This window comes from Schistocerca piceifrons, chromosome 2 (assembly GCF_021461385.2).
Source record: "Schistocerca piceifrons isolate TAMUIC-IGC-003096 chromosome 2, iqSchPice1.1, whole genome shotgun sequence".
Classification (NCBI taxonomy): Eukaryota; Metazoa; Arthropoda; class Insecta; order Orthoptera; family Acrididae; genus Schistocerca; species Schistocerca piceifrons.
In genome coordinates, this window is record NC_060139.1 from 795,785,455 (window position 1) to 795,804,655 (window position 19,201).

At 39.6% G+C, this 19,201-nt stretch overlaps 1 protein-coding gene across 1 annotated transcript in view; it reads left to right on the forward strand.

The window, feature by feature from the left end:
• LOC124777437 (transmembrane protein KIAA1109 homolog) overlaps positions 1–19,201 on the forward strand; it is a 527,366-nt gene that overhangs the window by 248,229 nt on the left and 259,936 nt on the right. Inside the window, exon 44 of the mRNA XM_047252842.1 lies at positions 18,233–18,358. Coding sequence (XP_047108798.1) covers positions 18,233–18,358 — 126 coding nt within the window. The remainder of the gene's footprint in view (positions 1–18,232; positions 18,359–19,201) is intronic.

A 19,201-nucleotide genomic window follows, 5' to 3' on the forward strand; every position in this document is an offset into this window, starting at 1 on the left:
CCATTTTCAGTCTCTAATGAAGTAACAGCATGTACTTTTTCACTTTCTGAGCCTCTAAATTCAGTGTCAGACGCAGGATCACTATAATCATACTTTTTAAAAGTATTGCCTAAACAACAAAACAGTGAAGTGTGAAAGTGCATATTTTGTTGTAGAGCATCTAAGGCTGCTCACATTAAGGATGATATCAAGTGGCAACCACATCAACCAAAATGTAACAGCCAGGCTACAAATGTAGTACCAGACGCTGTGTAACAGCCAAACACTTAACCATCAGCACAGAAAGCAGTATAACTGGAGTTTTATTTTTTTGAAGGTCTTTCCTTAAGTTGCTCGAGTATACTCCGATTTTTAAGTTTCTGTCAAAATAATAAAAACAAAATAACTCAGGTTTTTAAGTTAGGGGTTACGTTCTCATATGTCCAGGTCCAGTTTAAGCCCCGAAGGTCATATGCCAAGCTGGAGGGTTGCTTGAGGTGTCCTTAGTGGAAAATTTGTACACAGGGTGTATCATATTATTATGTTGATAACTATTACTGTGATCCCTCTAGTCACAATTCAATAAAACAATTTTTTCTTGTCATACACATTTTGCCTTTTTTATTTATTTACACATCAAGTTCCGTAGGAACAAATTGAGAAGCAAATCTCCAAGGTCGTGAAATGTGTTGGTATATGAAATTACAACATAAAAGTAATAACAGATAAAAATAAAATGTTTATGAACCTGAAAAAAAGTCAAGCCATAAGTTTAACTAAACACAATAAACAATATAACATAAGAATCACTAAAATTTTTAAGGAACTCCTCAACAGAATAGGAAGAGTGATCCATGAGGAAACCTTCAGTTTCGATTTGAAAGTGCATGGATTATTGCTAAGATTTTTGAATGCAAGTGGTAGCTTATTGAAAATGGATGCAGCAGTATACTGCACATCTTTCTGCACCGGAGTTAAGGAAGTCCGATCCAAATGCAGGTCGGATTTCTGCCGAGTATTATGTGAATGAAAGCTGCTTATTCTTGGGAATAAGCTGATACTGTTAACAAGAAATGACAGTAAAGGATATATATATATATATATATATATATATATATATATATAGTTATAATATATGTCTGCTTGTGTCTGTATATGTGTGGATGGATATGTGTGTGTGTGCGAGTGTATACCCGTCCTTGTTTCACCCTAAGGTAAGTCTTTCCGCTCCCGGGATTGGAATGACTCCTTACCCTCTCCCTTAAAACCCACATCCTTTCGTCTTTCCCTCTCCTTCCCTCTTTCCTGATGAGGCAACAGTTTGTTGCGAAAGCTTGAATTTTGTGTGTATGTTTGTGTTTGTTTGTGTGTCTGTCGACCTGCCGGCACTTTCATTTGGTAAGTCACATCATCTTTGTTTTTTTATATATATATATATATATATATATATATATATATATATATATATATATATATAATATATATATATAAAAAGAAAGATGATGAAACTTACCAAACAAAAGCGCTGGCAGGTTGATAGACACACAAACAAACACAAACATACACACAAAATTCTAGCTTTCGCAACCAATGGTTGCCTCGTCAGGAAAGAGGGAAGGAGAAGGAAAGACAAAAGGATATGGGTTTTAAGGGAGAGGGTAAGGAGTCATTCCAATCCCGGGAGCGGAAAGACTTACCTTAGGGGGAAAAAAGGACAGGTATACACTCGCACACACACACACATATCCATCCACACATACACAGACATAAGCAGACATTTGTAAAGGCAAAGAGTTTGGGCAGAGATGTCAGTCGGGGCGGATGTACAGAGGCAAAGATGAAGTTGAAAGACAGGTGAGGTATGAGCGGCGGCAAATTGAAATTAGAAATTAGCGGAGATTGAGGCCTGGCGGATAGCGAGAAGAAAGGATATGCTGAAGGGCAAGTTCCCATCTCCGGAGTTCTGACAGGTTGGTGTTAGTGGGAAGTATCCAGATAACCCGGACGGTGTAACACTGTGCCAAGATGTGCTGGCCGTGCACCAAGGCATGTTTAGCCACAGGGTGATCCTCATTACCAACAAACACTGTCTGCCTGTGTCCATTCATGCGAATGGACAGTTTGTTGCTGGTCATTCCCACATAGAACGCTTCACAGTGTAGGCAGGTCAGTTGGTAAATCACGTGGGTGCTTTCACACGTGGCTCTGCCTTTGATCGTGTACACCTTCCGGGTTACAGGACTGGAATAGGTGGTGGTGGGAGGGTGCATGGGACAGGTTTTACACCGGGGGCGGTTACAGGGGTAGGAGCCAGAGGGTAGGGAGGGTGGTTTGGGGATTTCATAGGGATGAACTAAGAGGTTGCGAAGGTTAGGTGGACGGCGGAAAGACACTCTTGGTGGAGTGGGGAGGATTTCATGAAGGATGGATCTCATTTCAGGGCAGAATCTGATCCAGTCCCGGAAAGTATCCTGTCACAAGTGGGGCACTTTTGGGGTTCTTCTGTGGAAGGTTCCGGGTTTGAGGAGATGAGGATGTGCTCTGGTTATTTGCTTCTGTACCAGGTCGGGAGGGTAGTTACGGGATGCAAAAGCTGTTTTCAGGTTGTTGGTGTAATGGTTCAAGGATTCCGGACTGGAGCAGATTCGTTTGCCACGAAGACCTAGGCTGTAGGGAAGGGACCGTTTGATGTGGAATGGGTGGCAGCTGTCATAATGGAGGTACTGTTGCTTGTTGGTGGGTTTAATGTGGACGGACGTGTGAAGCTGGCCATTGGACAGGTGGAGGTCAACTTAGTCTTACTGTGGTTTAATGTTAGTTTATTTTCTACAAGCCATGAACTTATGTCATAAATTGCACTATTTGAAACTGAGCCAATGTTGCACACAACATCTGTTATACTACCAAGCAGGTGTCATCAGCAAACAGAAATATTTTATAGTTGCCTGTAATACTAGAGGGCATATCATTTATATAAATAAGGAACAGGAGGGGCCCCTAACACTGATCCCTGGGGCACCCCCCATTTGACCATACCCCACATCAGAGCCATTCTCAACACGGTGAATTATGACCTTTTGTTGTCTGTTTTTAAAGTAAGAGGTGAACCAGTTCTGAGCTACTCCCCGTATTTCTTAACGGTCCACCTTCTGGAGCAATATTTTGTGATCAACACAATCAAACGTCTTATTAAATCAAAAAATATGCCTAGCGTTCAAAACCTTTTGTTTAACCCATCCAGTAACTCACAAAGAAAAGAGAATATAGCATTTTCAGTTGTTAAATTACTTCTAAAGCTGAACTGTACATTTGATAGCACATTATGTGATATAAAATGATCAATTATCCTTACATACACAGCCTTTTCAATAACTTTACCAAACACTGATGGCATAGAAATAGGTCTAAAATTGTCTACGTTGCCCCTTTCTCTCTTTTTATAAAGCAACTTTACTACTGAGTACTTTAATCGTTCAGGAAACTGACCATTCCTAAAGGAAAAATTATAAATATGGCTAAGTACAGGGCTAACATGTTCAGCACAGTACTTTAATATTCTATTAGGCACTCCATCATAACCATGAGAGTCCTTAGTCTTCAGTGATTTTAATTATTGATTCAATCTCCCCCTTTTCTGTATCACAGAATAGTATTACAGGCATCAACTTGGAAAGGTATTTGCTAAGAGAGTTGTATGATTTCCTGTAGAAACTAATTTTTTTATTTGATTCACCAGCAATGCTCAGAAGATTACTGTTAAATACTGTACATATGTCTGATATATCAGTAACAGAGATATTTTTACTGCGAACTGACTATTTCGTCGACCTTGTGCTGCTGCCCAGATACTTCCTTCACAACTGACCACATGGTTTCAATTTTGTCCTGTGAATTAGCTATTCTATTTGTGTACCACCTACTCTTTGTCTTCCTAATAACATTTTTAAGCACCTTACAATACTGTTTGCAATGGGCTTTTGTAGCTTGATTGTGACTACTTCTAACATTTTGATGTGATTCCTGCTTTGTTCTACATTATATCCGTATCCCACTAGTCAGCCACCCAGACTGCCTTTTACTGCTAGTATTCCATTTAGAACATTCAAATGGGAAGCAACTCTCAAAGAGCATGAGCAATGTGTTAAGGAAAGTATTGTATTTGTCATCTATGTTATCGGCACTATAAACATCCTGCTACTCTTGTTCCTTGACAAGGTTTAAAAAACTCTCTATTGCCGTTGGATTAACTTCCCTACATAGTTTGTAATTATATGTGACATTTGTTTGAGTACAAAAGCCTTTCAGTGTTAAAATTTGTGCATCATGGTCTGAAAGGCCATTCATCCTTTTACTAACAGAATGCCCATCTAGTGATGAAGAATGAATAAAAATATTGTCCGTGGCTGTACTACTGTTTCTCTGCACCCTGGTTGGAAAAAGCAAGGAATTCAGTGACCTGGAATAAATACATATTTGAATGTAAACTATTTTGCTTTACATTTTGACATTATATATCGAGGTTATAAATAGTTCTGACACTTTCTGCTTATATGTGATGCAATAATAGTATAAATTTCTGCTTATGAATTTTTATATGCTGGTCTACATGTGTTCTTTTCCACGTTTTCAGTTCTTCTGCTTTGTGCCATGTGAAATTTTGTTTTCACAGGAAACAAGCGTTTGTTTACTTAATGTCGCGTTTTGGATGGTGTTGCCAACTGGTGAATGTTGTTGTTGTTGTTGTTGTGTGTGTGTGTGTGTGTGTGTGTGTGTGTGTGTGTGTGTGTGTGTGTGTGATAATAATACGTGAAACTTAAGATGAAAGGACAACAAATGGTTGATTATGTACCATGATTAGCAGTGAAAACAACCAGTTTCAACACTCACTAGATTTAGATTTGTTTTTAAAGGTCTTACCAAAAGCTGAAGGAATGGCAAGTGGGGGGGGGGGGGGGGAGGATGTGTAGCTTCTGTGGGGGGGGGGGGGGGGGCAGAAAGGGGGGGGGGACCAAATGAATGTTTGCTTGTGTGGGAAAATGTTCCTATTGTGCAGCAGTACTTCTTTCACAGACACACTTAACTGGAATCTATGAAAAAACACCATTCGTATCTATTGAAATCATGGCCAAGAGTTTTTGTAGCAGACTTGATATCATTATAAAAACCATGTCACTCTCCTTCAAGAAATATTCAGAAAAAAAAAACAGCAAGAGGATTATGATAGACATTCACTTTCATATCACAAAGAAGAGTCCACCTTTTTAATTGTGAAGTTAAAAGCTTTCTGTTGCTTCAACAAATTTAAATCATGAAGAAAATCATTTAGGTCCTCCTTTTTATACAAAGAGTGACACAGTGACCTTGAAATGTTTGAGTCCTTTAATGTCTTCTGTGTGTTTGTCACTGCATTCATCTGCACCACTGCCATATTCTCATGAGACACTGATATTGGTAATTCTCCACGTGACAAACAGGCCCTGTAACAGATGGTAAATCACGATATTGCACAGGTTTCCTTCTTTTCAGGCATTTCGCCTCCAAAAATAACAGTCCATTGGGTCGCTTGTTGGCTCCCTCTGAATCATGGGAGCAGCAAAGGACATATGAATGTTATAACCAGCCTGTCAGGACAATGAACAGTATGTGTGGGTAGCTCAGTTTCTCTCCTGGTCACCAACTGTACGCCCGAAATAAAGTTTGTAACTCTTACTTACAAGAGAAATAAGGTTTAGTTTTACAACTTCAGGTAGCTCTCCACAGATGTAGCAAAAAGAATTTGTGCTATTTACGCAATTATGAGGCATTTTTTCTTACTAGAACAAAGATACTCGTATCATATAACAAAAGTAAGTAGGTGTGGGAGACAGTGGAGGATGAGACTGGTAGAACAAGAAATGAAGAAGTGTGGATAGTATTAATAGTAAACGATGCATTGATAACAGATGTGTGCAGTGTGGCAGAACTTTGTTAAAAAGTATTTCATTACTGTTAGTGAAAAGATGCGATAGTCAGGTTTGGTGAATGCTACCGTGGAATATATCAGATCAGTCATTACAAAGAACTTCAGTGATACAAATAAGACCCTTACTACACCATTAACAGCTGTGTCCACCATACCATGTTCAAAATCAGAAAATTCAAGTGGTTACGATAAAATACCAACAAAGTTAATTAGAGAGAGTGCTACTGAATTTAGGAACATATTATGTTAGTTGTGTAACCTATCATTTATAAGTGTAAAATTTCCTGAAGGTTTGAAATATGCTTATGTTAAACCTTTGTCTAAGACAGGACGTAAAGAAATATTCTCAAATTTCTGTACAATATTGCTTTTGCCAGCATTATTGAAAATTTTCGGAAAGTTAATACTCAGTCTGCTTCTTGAGTGTCTCACAACAAATAATTTATTGGCAGATTCACAGTTAATGTTCGTAAAGGGTTCCAGTATTGACGAAAGCTATCTGCATATCTGTATCTGTCTAAATTGTGGTGACAAGCAGATAGAAGAATTTGACACTGTCAAATTTAGGGATTTCACCTTCGTAAGAAATTCCTCTGCAAGCACCGTTCCACAAAACTGTTGAATTGCGTATACAAATATCTATTTGCAACGTGGATGTTGTCTGAAATAGGTGATATAAAAAACAAATAAGCCAACATATTTTGGTCTCTCTCATTCCATAATGTCATATTGGATCAATTTTTGGGGTCACTCATTAAGTTAAGCTAAAGTTTTCTGAATCCAAAATGTATAATACAAATTATTTGTAGTGTGAACTCGACAACTTCTTGCAAAACCACATTTAATGAACTGGGGATACTAACTGTTACTTCCCAATATATATTCCATAATGAAATTTCTCGTTAAAAATATCTCTCATTTTAAAACCAACACTTAGTTCATGCAAGCAGTAATAGAAATAAGAACAGTCTCCATCAAGATTTAATGTCACTTGCTTTGGTCCAGGAAAAGTCCATTATTCAGATGCACACATTTTCAATAACTTGCCAGGAGACATAAAATTTTAACTAATAATAAAGTTCAGTTTAAGAGGAGCTAAAATAATTTATTGGTGGCTGACTCCTTCTGCTACAATGATGAACTTTGGCAGCTTAACAGATGACCAAAAGGAATGGAAATTTACTAAAAACAAATGAGGCATTAAAAACGGTAGGATACTTGAAGAAACAGTCTTCAGTCATAATAGCACAAAGGAGAATGATTGGAGCCAGTGCAACTCGACGAAACAGCAATGGGTGTCAGGGAATACCCACCATCTGCTTCCACATTTTATTTCTGTAAATTTACCAGTCAACAACTGCCACACACATCACCAACTGACGCTGTCACTGTCACATCCTGCCCCCACCTACTGTTATAGTGTGAGCCAATGAAGGCAGCTTGTAACAATCAGTATCTGATGGTTCAAAAATGTTTATACTTATATAAAAACTTCTCAGCTGCCTTTGAATCTACAGCGATAAACATTGCAAAGAAATTCAAAGACTTTAACCAGCATAATAGAGCCAGATTTCCTTAATTAAAAGTTGGCATGAATAAATTTGGCAATTAACTGAAAGATCATATTGATTATCTGAGAGCAGAGAAACACAGTTAAAATCAGATATTAATAAATTAATAATCAATTAAACAATTTAAAACCCGCATTGGACAAAGATCTGACATTAGAAGAAGACACAGGTGTTTGAATGAGGAGTTTAACAACAATTTATAAGTACTAACAGACATTCATTTACCAAATCAAAGGAAACATTCCAACTAAACCCGGCTAGGAAAATGGAAATTGTATATATATATATATATATATATATATATATATATATATATATATATATATATAAAGATGATGTGACTTACCAAACGAAAGCGCTGGCACGTCGATAGACACACAAACATACACACAAAATTCGAGCTTTCGCAACAAACTGTTGCCTCATCAGGAAAGAGGGAAGGAGAGGGAAAGACGAAAGGATGTGGGTTTTAAGGGAGAGGGTAAGGAGTCATTCCAATCCCGGGAGCGGAAAGACTTACCTTGGGGGGAAAAAAGGACGGGTATACACTCGCACACACACACACATATCTATCCACACATATACAGACACAAGCAGACATATACAGAGGCAAAGAGTTTGGGCAGAGATGTCAGTCGAGGCGGAAGTGCAGAGGCAAAGATGTTGTTGAATGACAGGTGAGGTATGAGTGGCGGCAACTTGAAATTAGCGGAGATTGAGGCCTGGTGGATGACGGGAAGAGAGGATATATTGAAGAGCAAGTTCCCAGCTCCGGAGTTCGGATACGTTGGTGTTAGTGGGAAGTATCCAGATAACCCGGACGGTGTAACACTGTGCCAAGATGTGCTGGCTGTGCACCAAGGCATGTTTAGCCACAGGGTGATCCTCATTACCAACAAACACTGTCTGCCTGTGTCCATTCATGCGAATGGACAGTTTGTTGCTGGTCATTCCCACATAGAAAGCTTCACAGTGTAGGCAGGTCAGTTGGTAAATCACGTGGGTGCTTTCACACGTGGCTCTGCCTTTGATCGTGTACACCTTCCGGGTTACAGGACTGGAGTAGGTGGTGGTGGGAGGGTGCATTGGACAGGTTTTACATCGGGGGCGGTTACAAGGGTAGGAGCCAGAGGGTAAGGAAGGATGTTTGGGGATTTCATAGGGATGAACTAAGAGGTTACGAAGGTTAGGTGGACGGCGGAAAGACACTCTTGGTGGAGTGGGGAGGATTTCATGAAGGAAGGATCTCATTTCAGGGCAGGATTTGAGGAAGTCGTATCCCTGCTGGAGAGCCACATTCAGAGTCTGATCCAGTCCCGGAAAGTATCCTGTCACAAGTGGGGCACTTTTGGGGTTCTTCTGTGGGAGGTTCTGGGTTTGAGAGGACGAGGAAGTGGCTCTGGTTATTTGCTTCTGTACCAGGTCGGGATGCGAAAGCTGTTGTCAGGTTGTTGGTGTAATGGTTCAGCGATTCCGGACTGGAGCAGATTCGTTTGCCACGAAGACCTAGGCTGTAGGGAAGGGACCGTTTGATGTGGAATGGGTGGCAGCTGTCATAATGGAGGTACTGTTGCTTGTTGGTGGGTTTGATGTGGACGGACGTGTGAAGCTGGCCATTGGACAGGTGGAGGTCAACATCAAGGAAAGTGGCATGGGATTTGGAGTAGGACCAGGTGAATCTGATGGAACCAAAGGTGTTGAGGTTGGAGAGGAAATTCTGGAGTTCTTCTTTACTGTGCGTCCAGATCATGAAGATGTCATCAATAAATCTGTACCAAACTTTGGGTTGGCAGGCCTGGGTAACCAAGAAGGCTTCCTCTAAGCGACCCATGAATAGGTTGGCGTACGAGGGGGCCATCCTGGTACCCATGGCTGTTCCCTTTAATTGTTGGTATGTCCGGCCTTCAAAAGTGAAGAAGTTGTGGGTAAGGATGAAGCTGGCTAAGGTAACAAGGAAAGAGGTTTTAGGTAGGGTGGCAGGTGATCGGCGTGAAAGGAAGTGCTCCATTGCAGCGAGGCCCTGGATGTGCGGGATATTTGTGTATAAGTAAGTGGCATCAATGGTTACAAGGATGGTTTCCGGGGGTAACGGATTGGGTAAGGATTCCAGGCGTTCGAGAAAGTGGTTGGTGTCTTTGATGAAGGATGGGAGACTGCATGTAATGGGTTGAAGGTGTTGATCTACGTAGGCAGAGATACGTTCTGTGGGGGCTTGGTAACCAGCTACAATGGGGCGGCCGGGATGATTGGGTTTGTGAATTTTAGGAAGAAGGTAGAAGGTAGGGGTGCGGGGTGTCGGTGGGGTCAGGAGGTTGATGGAGTCAGGTGAAAGGTTTTGTAGGGGACCTAAGGTTCTGAGGATTCCTTGAAGCTCCGCCTGGACATCAGGAATGGGATTACCTTGGCAAACTTTGTATGTGGTGTTGTCTGAAAGCTGACGCAGTCCCTCAGCCACATACTCCCGACAATCAAGTACCACGGTCGTGGAACCCTTGTCCGCCGGAAGAATGACGATGGACCAGTCAGCCTTCAGATCACGGATAGCCTGGGCTTCAGCAGTGGTGATGTTGGGAGTCGGATTAAGGTTTTTTAAGAAGGATTGAGAGGCAAGGCTGGAAGTCAGAAATTCCTGGAAGGTTTGGAGAGGGTGATTTTGAGGAAGAGGAGGTGGGTCCCACTGTGACAGAGGACGGAACTGTTCCAGGCAGGGTTCAATTTGGATAGTGTCTTGGGGAGTTGGATCATTAGGGGTAGGGTTAGGATCATTTTTCTTCGTGGCAAAGTGATACTTCCAGCAGAGAGTACAAGTGTAGGACAGTAAATCTTTGACGAGGGCTGTTTGGATGAATCTGGGAGTGGGGCTGAAGGTGAGGCCTTTGGATAGGACAGAGGTTTCGGATTGGGAGAGAGGTTTGGAGGAAAGGTTAACTACTGAATTAGGGTGTTGTGGTACCAGATTGTGTTGATTGGAATTTTGAGGTTTTGGAGGGAGTGGAGCTGGAAGTGGGAGATTGAGTAGATGGGAGAGACTGGGTTTGTGTGCAATGAGAGGAGGTTGAGGTTTGCTGGAAAGGTTGTGGAGGGTGAGTGAGTTGCCTTTCTGGAGGTGGGAAACCAGGAGATTGGATAGTTTTTTGAGGTGAAGGGTGGCATGCTGTTCTAATTTGCGGTTGGCCTGTGGGAGGATGCTCTGAACAGCCGGCGTGGATGTGGGAGAGGAAAGATTCAGGACTTTTATTAAGGATAGGAGTTGACGGGTGTGTTCATTGGTTGAGTTGATGTGTAGGTGAAGGATTAGGGGGTGATGGCAATGGATTGTTCAGTTTGGAACTGATATAGGGACTGATGGAAAGAAGGGTTGCAGCCAGAGATGGGAACTTTAAGTGTGAGGCCTTTGGGGGTAATGCCAAATGTCAGACAAGCCTGAGAAAATAAAATATGCGAGCGTAATCTGGCTAGGGTGAAGGCATGTTTGCGGAGGGAATGTAAATAAAACTTAATGGGGTCGTAGTGGGGGTGTTGTGAGGGTGACATGGTATTAGATGGTGGAAAGTGTAACATGAGGTTGAAATGAAAATGAAAGTAACTGGAGAAAGTAACTGGAGATCTGTTGTGAAAAAAGGCGAAAAAGTGTTGGTTAAAGCTGGGCTATGTTGATCCTGTGGTGAACTTGGGTTGGTAGACAACGATGTGCACAAAGGTTAGGTGGTTGTGTTGCCGCCAAAACACGTTAAAGGATGGAGAAATTCGGGAATATTTCGAAAAAACTGCATGTAAATGTATTAAAAGGAGTGGTTTTGTGGTGGCAGATTATGAAAATGAGGCTAACAATTGTCTGGCGAAGAAATAATGATGTTAAAACCCGTGGGAAGTGGCTAAAAATTATCAGTGGTGTGCGAAATACGCAAATGGAAATAAAACGAAAGTTATCAGAACTAGACGAAATGGTTGTTTAATAGGTGAAAGGAACTGTTTGTGTACTGATGAGGCAACAGTTTGTTGCGAAAGCTTGAATTTTGTGTGTATGTTTGTGTTTGTGTGTCTATCGACGTGCCAGCGCTTTCGTTTGGTAAGTCACATCATCTTTGTTTTTAGATATATTTTGTTTTTCCCCATGTGGAATGTTTCCTGCTGTAACCTATTCTAGTGTGTTCTGTTCTGTGTACAAAATCTATGGCTACTGAGAATACTATTTCCATTTTCCTAGCCGGGTTTAGTTGGAATGTTTCCTTTGATTTGGTAAATGAATGTCTGTTAGTACTTATAAATTGTTGTTAAACTCCTCATTCAAACACCTGTGTCTTCTTCTAATGTCAGATCTTTGTCCAATGTGGGTTTTAAATTGTTTAATTGATTATTAATTTATTAATATCTGATTTTAACTGTGTTTCTCTGCTCTCAGATAATCAATATGATCTTTCAGTTAATTGCCAAATTTATTCATGCCAACTTTTAATTAAGAAAATCTGGCTCTATTATGCTGGTTAAAGTCTTTGAATTTCTTTGCAATGTTTATCGCTGTAGATTCAAAGGCAGCTGAGAAGTTTTTATATAAGTATAAACATTTTTGAACCATCAGATACTGATTGTTACAAGCTGCCTTCATTGGCTCACACTATAACAGTAGGTGGGGGCAGGATGTGACAGTGACAGCGTCAGTTGGTGATGTGTGTGGCAGTTGTTGACTGGTAAATTTACAGAAATAAAATGTGGAAGCAGATGGTGGGTATTTCCTGACACCCATTGCTGTTTCGTCGAGTTGCACTGGCTCCAATCATTCTCCTTTGTGCTATTATGACTGAAGACTGTTTCTTCAAGTATCCTACCGTTTTTAATGCCTCATTTGTTTTTAGTAAATTTCCATTCCTTTTGGTCATCTGTTAAGCTGCCAAAGTTCTTTCTCAAGATTTTTTAAATTACAAGCTCGGTAACCATTTTCATGAAAAGGCATCTAACAAGGAAAAATTGAATTTTTACCTTTTTTATACCTGTGATTTAAAATGTGGGCCATATTATTTACGCTGATATGTAAATGTATATTTTCCTTCATCAGTACTACTGTTGCAAAATGGAGCTAATTAATGTAAGGATATTCTCATTTCTTCAAATACTTTTGAATTAAGCAACAATTTAACAATAGGCAGCAGATGCTGGGCAATGTCCTGAAGTTCATAAGTGAGCCACCAGATCAACAGTTCAAAAGAAAAATCGAAGATTTTCTGTTAGAAGTGAGACCTTGTGTATTTGATTAATTTTTAATTGAGGCCAAGAAAATTGATTCCAACATTTTTATTACTATGTTTGCAGTATTAGGAAATGATGCACCAGTGAACAGTAACATTATGTAGACTTTATTTTGATGTTGAAAATATCTTGTGACAGTAGTATAGTGACAGGTGTAAATCCACAGCAATGAAGAGTTTGTTGAATGCATATGTACCATGACTGTATTGGTTCTTGTAATGCCTTAGATGACTTTTGAGGTCATGACAGAAATAAAAATTCTGTTCAGTTCTGTCCTTGGCTGGCATGGGAGGGGTAAGAGTGGCCAATTTATGAGCCCCAGTGGATGAACTCCAGTTGGCCCCAGCCCTTGCTCATCCCACATAAATCAAAGAGTACACCACTCCAGAATCAGTCTTTATAAAAATAAGAATTAAATACTTTAGAATTTGTAGTGCATTAAAATGCAAAATGTAAGAACTTCACAGTATTGTGCTAAATTGTGAAACACAGTAAAATTTGACTTTACTTGTGATCAATTGAATGGTAGACATTTGAGAATCAGTGTCATTAAGTTTGTGACACCACAGTATATAGCAGACTTTTCATCATTTGGTAAATTTGTGTGCCCTGGTTTTACGTATCACTTCCAAACTGAGCGCAGACCATAAAGTTACAAGACAAGAATATCTGAAGACTGTGTCTACAATGGAGGGGTATCTGTTGAGAGGCCAGACAAACATGTGGTTCATGAAGAGGGGCAGCAGCCTTTTCAGTAGTTGAAGGGGCAGCAGTCTGGATGATTGACTGATCTGGCCTTGTAACACTAACCAAAACGGCCTTGCCGTGCTGGTACTGTGAATGGCTGAAAGCAAGGGGAAACTACAGCCGTAATTTTTCCTGAGGGCATGCAGCTTTACTGTATGGTTAAATGAAGATGGCGTCCTCTTGTGTAAAATGTTCCGGAGGTAAAATAGTCCCCCATTCGGATCTCCGGGAGGGGACTACTCAGGAGGACATAGTCATCAGGAGAAAGAAAACTGGCATTCTACGGATTGGAGCGTGGAATGTCAGATCCCTTAATCGGGCAGGTAGGTTAGAAAATTTAAAAAGGGAAATGGATAGGCTAAAGTTAGATATAGTGGAATTAGTGACGTTTCGTGGCAGGAAGAACAAGACTTTTGGTCAGGTGAATACAGGGTTATAAATACAAAATCAAATAGGGGTAATGCAGGAGTAGGTTTAATAATGAATAAAAAAATAGGAATGCGGGTAAGCTACAACAAACAGCATAGTGAACGCATTATTGTGGCCAAGATATACACAAAGCCCATGCCTGCTACATTAGTACAAGTTTAATGCCAAGTAACTCTGCAGATGATGAAGAAATTGATGAAATGTGTGATGAGATAAAAGAAATTATTCAGGTAGTGAAGGGAGACAAAAATTTAATAGTCATGGGTGGCTGGAATTTGAGAGTAGGAAAAGGAGAGAAGGAAACTTAGTAGGTGAATATGGATTGGGGGGAAAAATGAAAGAGGAAGCCAACTGGTAGAATTTTGCACAGAGCATAACTTAATCATAGCTAACACTTGGTTCAAGAATCATAAAAGAAGGTTGTATACATGGAAGAATCCTGTAGATACTAGAAGGTATCAGATAGATTATATAATGGTAAGACAGAGATTTAGGAACCAGGTTTTAAATTGTAAGACATTTCCAGGGGCAGATGTGGACTCTGACCATAATCTATTGGTAATGATCTGCAGATTAAAACTGAGGAAACTGCAAAAAGGTGGGAATTTAAGGAGATGGGACCTGGATAAACTGACTAAACCAGAGGTTGTACAGAGTTTCAGGGAGAGCATAAGGGAACAATTGACAGGAATGGGGGAAAGAAATACAGTAGAAGAAGAATGGGTAGCTTTGAGGGATGAAGTAGTGAAGGCAGCAGAGGATCAAATAGGTAAAAAGACGAGGGCTAGCAGAAATCCTTGGGTAACAGAAGTAATATTGAATTTAATTGATGAAAGAAGAAAATATAAAAATACAGTAAATGAAGCAGGCAAAAAGGAATACAAGTGTCTCAAAAATGAGATCGACAGGAAATGCAAAATGGCTAAGCAGGGATGGCTAAAGGACAAATGTAAGGCTGTAGTGTCTTATCTCACTAGGGGTATGATATACCTTTGGAGAAAAGAGACCAACTTGCATGAATATCAAGAGCTCAGATGGAAACCCTATTCTAAGCAAAGAAGGGAAAGCAGAAAGGTGGAAGGAGAATATAGAGGGTCTATACAAGGGCGATTTACTTGAGGACAATATTATGGAAATGGAAGTGGATGTAGATGAAGATGAAATGGGAGATACGATACTGCGTGAAGAGTTTGACAGAGCACTGAAAGACCTGAGTCGAAACAAGGCCCCGGATGTAGACAAAATTCCATTAGAACTACTGACGGCCTTGGGAGTGCCAGTCCTGACAAAACTCTACCATCTGGTGAGCAAGCTGTATGAGACAGGTGAAATACTCTCAGACTTCAAGAGGAATATAATAATTCCAATCCCAAAGAAAGCAGGTGTTGACAGATGTGAAAATTACCGAACTATCAGTTTAATAAGTGACAGCTGCAAAATACTAACACGAAATCTTTACAGACGAATGGAAAAACTGGTAGAAGCTGACCTCAGGGAAGATCAGTTTGGATTCCATAGAAATGTTGGAACACGTGAGGCAATACTGACCTTATGACTTATCTTAGAAGAAAGATTAAGGAAAGTCAAACCTATGTTTCTAGCATTTGTAGATTTAGAGAAAGCTTTTGACAATGTTGACTGGAATACTCTCTTCCAAATTCTAATGGTGGCAGGGGTAAAATACAGGGAGCGAAAGGCTATTTACGGTTTGTACATAAACCAGATGGCAGTTATAAGAGTCGAGGGGTATGAAAGGGAAGCAGTGGTTGGGAAGGGAGTGAGACAGGGTTGTAGCCTCTCCCGTATGTAATTCAATCTGTATATTGAGCAAGCAGTAAAGGAAACAAAAGAAAAATTTGGAGTAGGTATTAAAATCCATCATGGAGACAAAATAAAAACTTTGAGGTTTGCCGATGACATTGTAAATCTGTCAGAGACAGCAAAGGACTTGGAAGAGCAGTTGAACGGAATGGACAGTGTCTTGAAAGGATGATATAAAATGAACATCAACAAAAGCAAAACGAGGGTAATGGAATGTAGTCGAATTAATTCGGGTGATGCTGAGGGAATTAGATTAGGAAATGAGACACTTAAAGTAGTAAAGGAGTTTTGCTATTTGGGGAGCAAAATAATTGATGATGGTTGAAGTAGAGAGGATATAAAATGTAGACTGGCAATGGCAAGGAAAGCGTTTCTGAAGAAGAGAAATTTGTTAACATCGAGTATAGATTTAAGTGTCAGGAAGTCGTTTCAGAAAGTATGTGTATGGAGTGTAGCCATGTATGGAAGTGGAACATGCACGATAAATAGTTTGGACAAGAAGAGAATAGAAGCTTTTGAAATGTGGTGCTACAGAAGAATGCTGAAGATTAGATGGGTAGATCACATAACTAATGAGGAGGTATTGAATAGAATTGGGGAGAGGAGCAGTTTGTGCCACAACTTGACTAGAAGAAGGGATCATTTGGTAGGACATGTTCTGAGGCATCAGTGGATGACAAATTTAGAATTGGAGGGCTACATGGAGGGAAAAAATCGTAGAGGGAGACCAAGAGAAGAATACACTAAGCAGATTCAGAAGGATGTAGGTTGCAGTAAGTACTGGGAGATGAAGAAGCTTCCACGGGATAGAGTAGCATGGAGAGCTGCATCAAACCAGTCTCAGGACTGAAGACCATAACAACAACAACATTTCTAGGGTCTTACTAATCTACTAAATTGCTGAAAAGTTGAAAAGATCAAGTATATACCAAAAGCTATGACAAAAAAAGCTTTTGTCTTACTGAGAGAGGTAATGGTGGCACCACATCAGCATCTGAAGATAACAATACCTAGTGGAGAAACTAGGTGTCTAGTGTACTGAAATACAGAAGACGGTTGACATTGTTGCATAGTAACTACAGTAGGTTCCAAGCATATACATAAAAAGTGTATGACGTTGATCTTTACATCTCTTAAAATGATAGTGAATATTTATATTTAAAATCATTTACTTCTTAATACAGGAGTCTCAAAATATCACTGTATAATTATTGTTCTTTTAAAACATATATTTTAAATAATTACTTCATGGATGGATGTCATATTCTGTCTCAGTTTTTATGTTGGTTTAAATTGATCTCACACAAGATATAAGGAGAATGCTTGGAGGGCTCTCTCTACACTTCTAACTTACTTTGTACAAGTCTGTGTAGCATAAACCATATAATCTCAACTTTTCTATTCTATCCTTATTATCTCATTGATGGCAGCCACCAACAGAAACATAACTATTGTACCTAGGTTGCAAGGTGTTTCAACTTGGTAGCACACAAAAATAGATTCTGTCACTGCTAGCTTTCAAAACATCTGGCTGCTTCTTCAGGGAGAAAAGAGGCACTGGTTCGTGGAGGTTGGAATAATTGATTCTTGAATATTTTTCGAGGACAAGATGATATGTGCTTGAAGAATTGAGTTAGTCCCCACCTGATTTCCTGTTTTAAGATTTTTCATCTTATTTGATTAAATACATAGAAACTTCAATGTACTTCTAACTGTGTTATTAAATATAATATTGTATATAAAAACAAAGATGAGGTGACTTACCGAACAAAAGCGCTGGCAGGTCGATAGACACACAAACATACACACAAAATTCAAGCTTTCGCAACAAACTGTTGCCTCATCAGGAAAGAGGGAAGGAGAGGGGAAGACGAAAGGAAGTGGGTTTTAAGGGAGAGGGTAAGGAATCATTCCAATCCCGGGAGCGGAAAGACTTACCTTTGGGGGAAAAAAGGACAGGTATATACTCGCACACACGCACATATCCATCCACATATACAGACACAACCAGACATATTTAAAGACAAAGAGTTTGGGCAGAGATGTCAGTCGAGGCAGAAGTGTAGAGGCAAAGAAGTTGTTGAAAGACAGGTGAGGTATGAGTGGCGGCAACTTGAAATTAGCGGAGATTGAGGCCTGGCGGATGACGAGAAGAGAGGATATGTTTGTGTTTGTTTGTGTGTCTATCGACCTGCCAGCGCTTTTGTTCGGTAAGTCACCTCATCTTTGTTTTTATATATAATTTTTCCCACGTGGAATGTTTCCTTCCATTATATAAATATAATATTGTTTATATAAAGTTTTAAGAGTACAAAGCAACATCACAATGTGTGTGTGTGTGTGTGTGTGTGTGTGTGTGTGTGTGTGTGTGTGTGTGTTGTTTTATGAAACATTAAAATAACATAAATTTGTTTCTGTCATTAAACACTGATTGTCCAAGTAATTTAAATGCATTGTTTTTGTTCTATTTGTATTCAAGGGTGTCATTGTCTTGAGCCGCCAGTGGAAGAATGTGCTGTATACACCTTTACTTCTGGAACACAATTATAAAACAAAATATGTGAAGCCTCTCAATGTAACTTTCACTGTACCCGAACCTGATGAGGTAAGATATGGTGCTTATGAGTTACTTACATTGAAATACCATCCTAATTCAGTTCTAGAAATATTAGTATTGTGTCAATTTACAATGGCATTGTGTCAATTTACAATGGCCTTTGTGTTGTAAAATGTGGAGAGCCTAAATGTCAAGTAAATCATGAACTATTGGCTTAATCTGTTGGTGGACTGTTTTAGCAAGTGTCAAATGGTACCAGAGGCTTTAATAGGAAATATGAAGCTAATAAATAACATTGATGAGAGAATTTTATGCAGGTGAGACTAAATTTCTATTCACTGTGTTCTACAGTATCAAAGACAAGCAGGGATGAAGATAATGTTGAGTAAAGTGGAAAGGAAGACCCTCAGTAAAAAGATTTAAACTTAACTAGTAAGAAATAGACAGCTCATATATTTGGGGGATACATTGTGGTTTGCAGGAATGTGGAATATCTTTTAGAAAGATGACTCATTCTTCAGAAATTCAAAAGAAAAATAAGAAAGTTGAACTTGCATGTCTGAAAGCAAAAAATTATAGATTATTCATTACGCCCTAAAAATATGAATGTGCATAAATATGAAAGTGGTGCAGTGTGTCATCACCTTATTGCTTAATCTGTTGATGAAACCCTTTTCTCTGGCTGTAGGTGACAACGTATTGGGTTGGTGCATAAGTATGTAGTGTTTTTCTATAAGTTTAATAAATACAACAAGTACACATAACAGAGATTGTAGTCATCTATAATATATCTCCTTTACCATTTACAACAGTCTGACAATGCTGGGATAACTTTTTGATTCTGTGACTGTTGAAGTCATGTGGTTTTGGAATGAAAAACTCGTCAAGCCA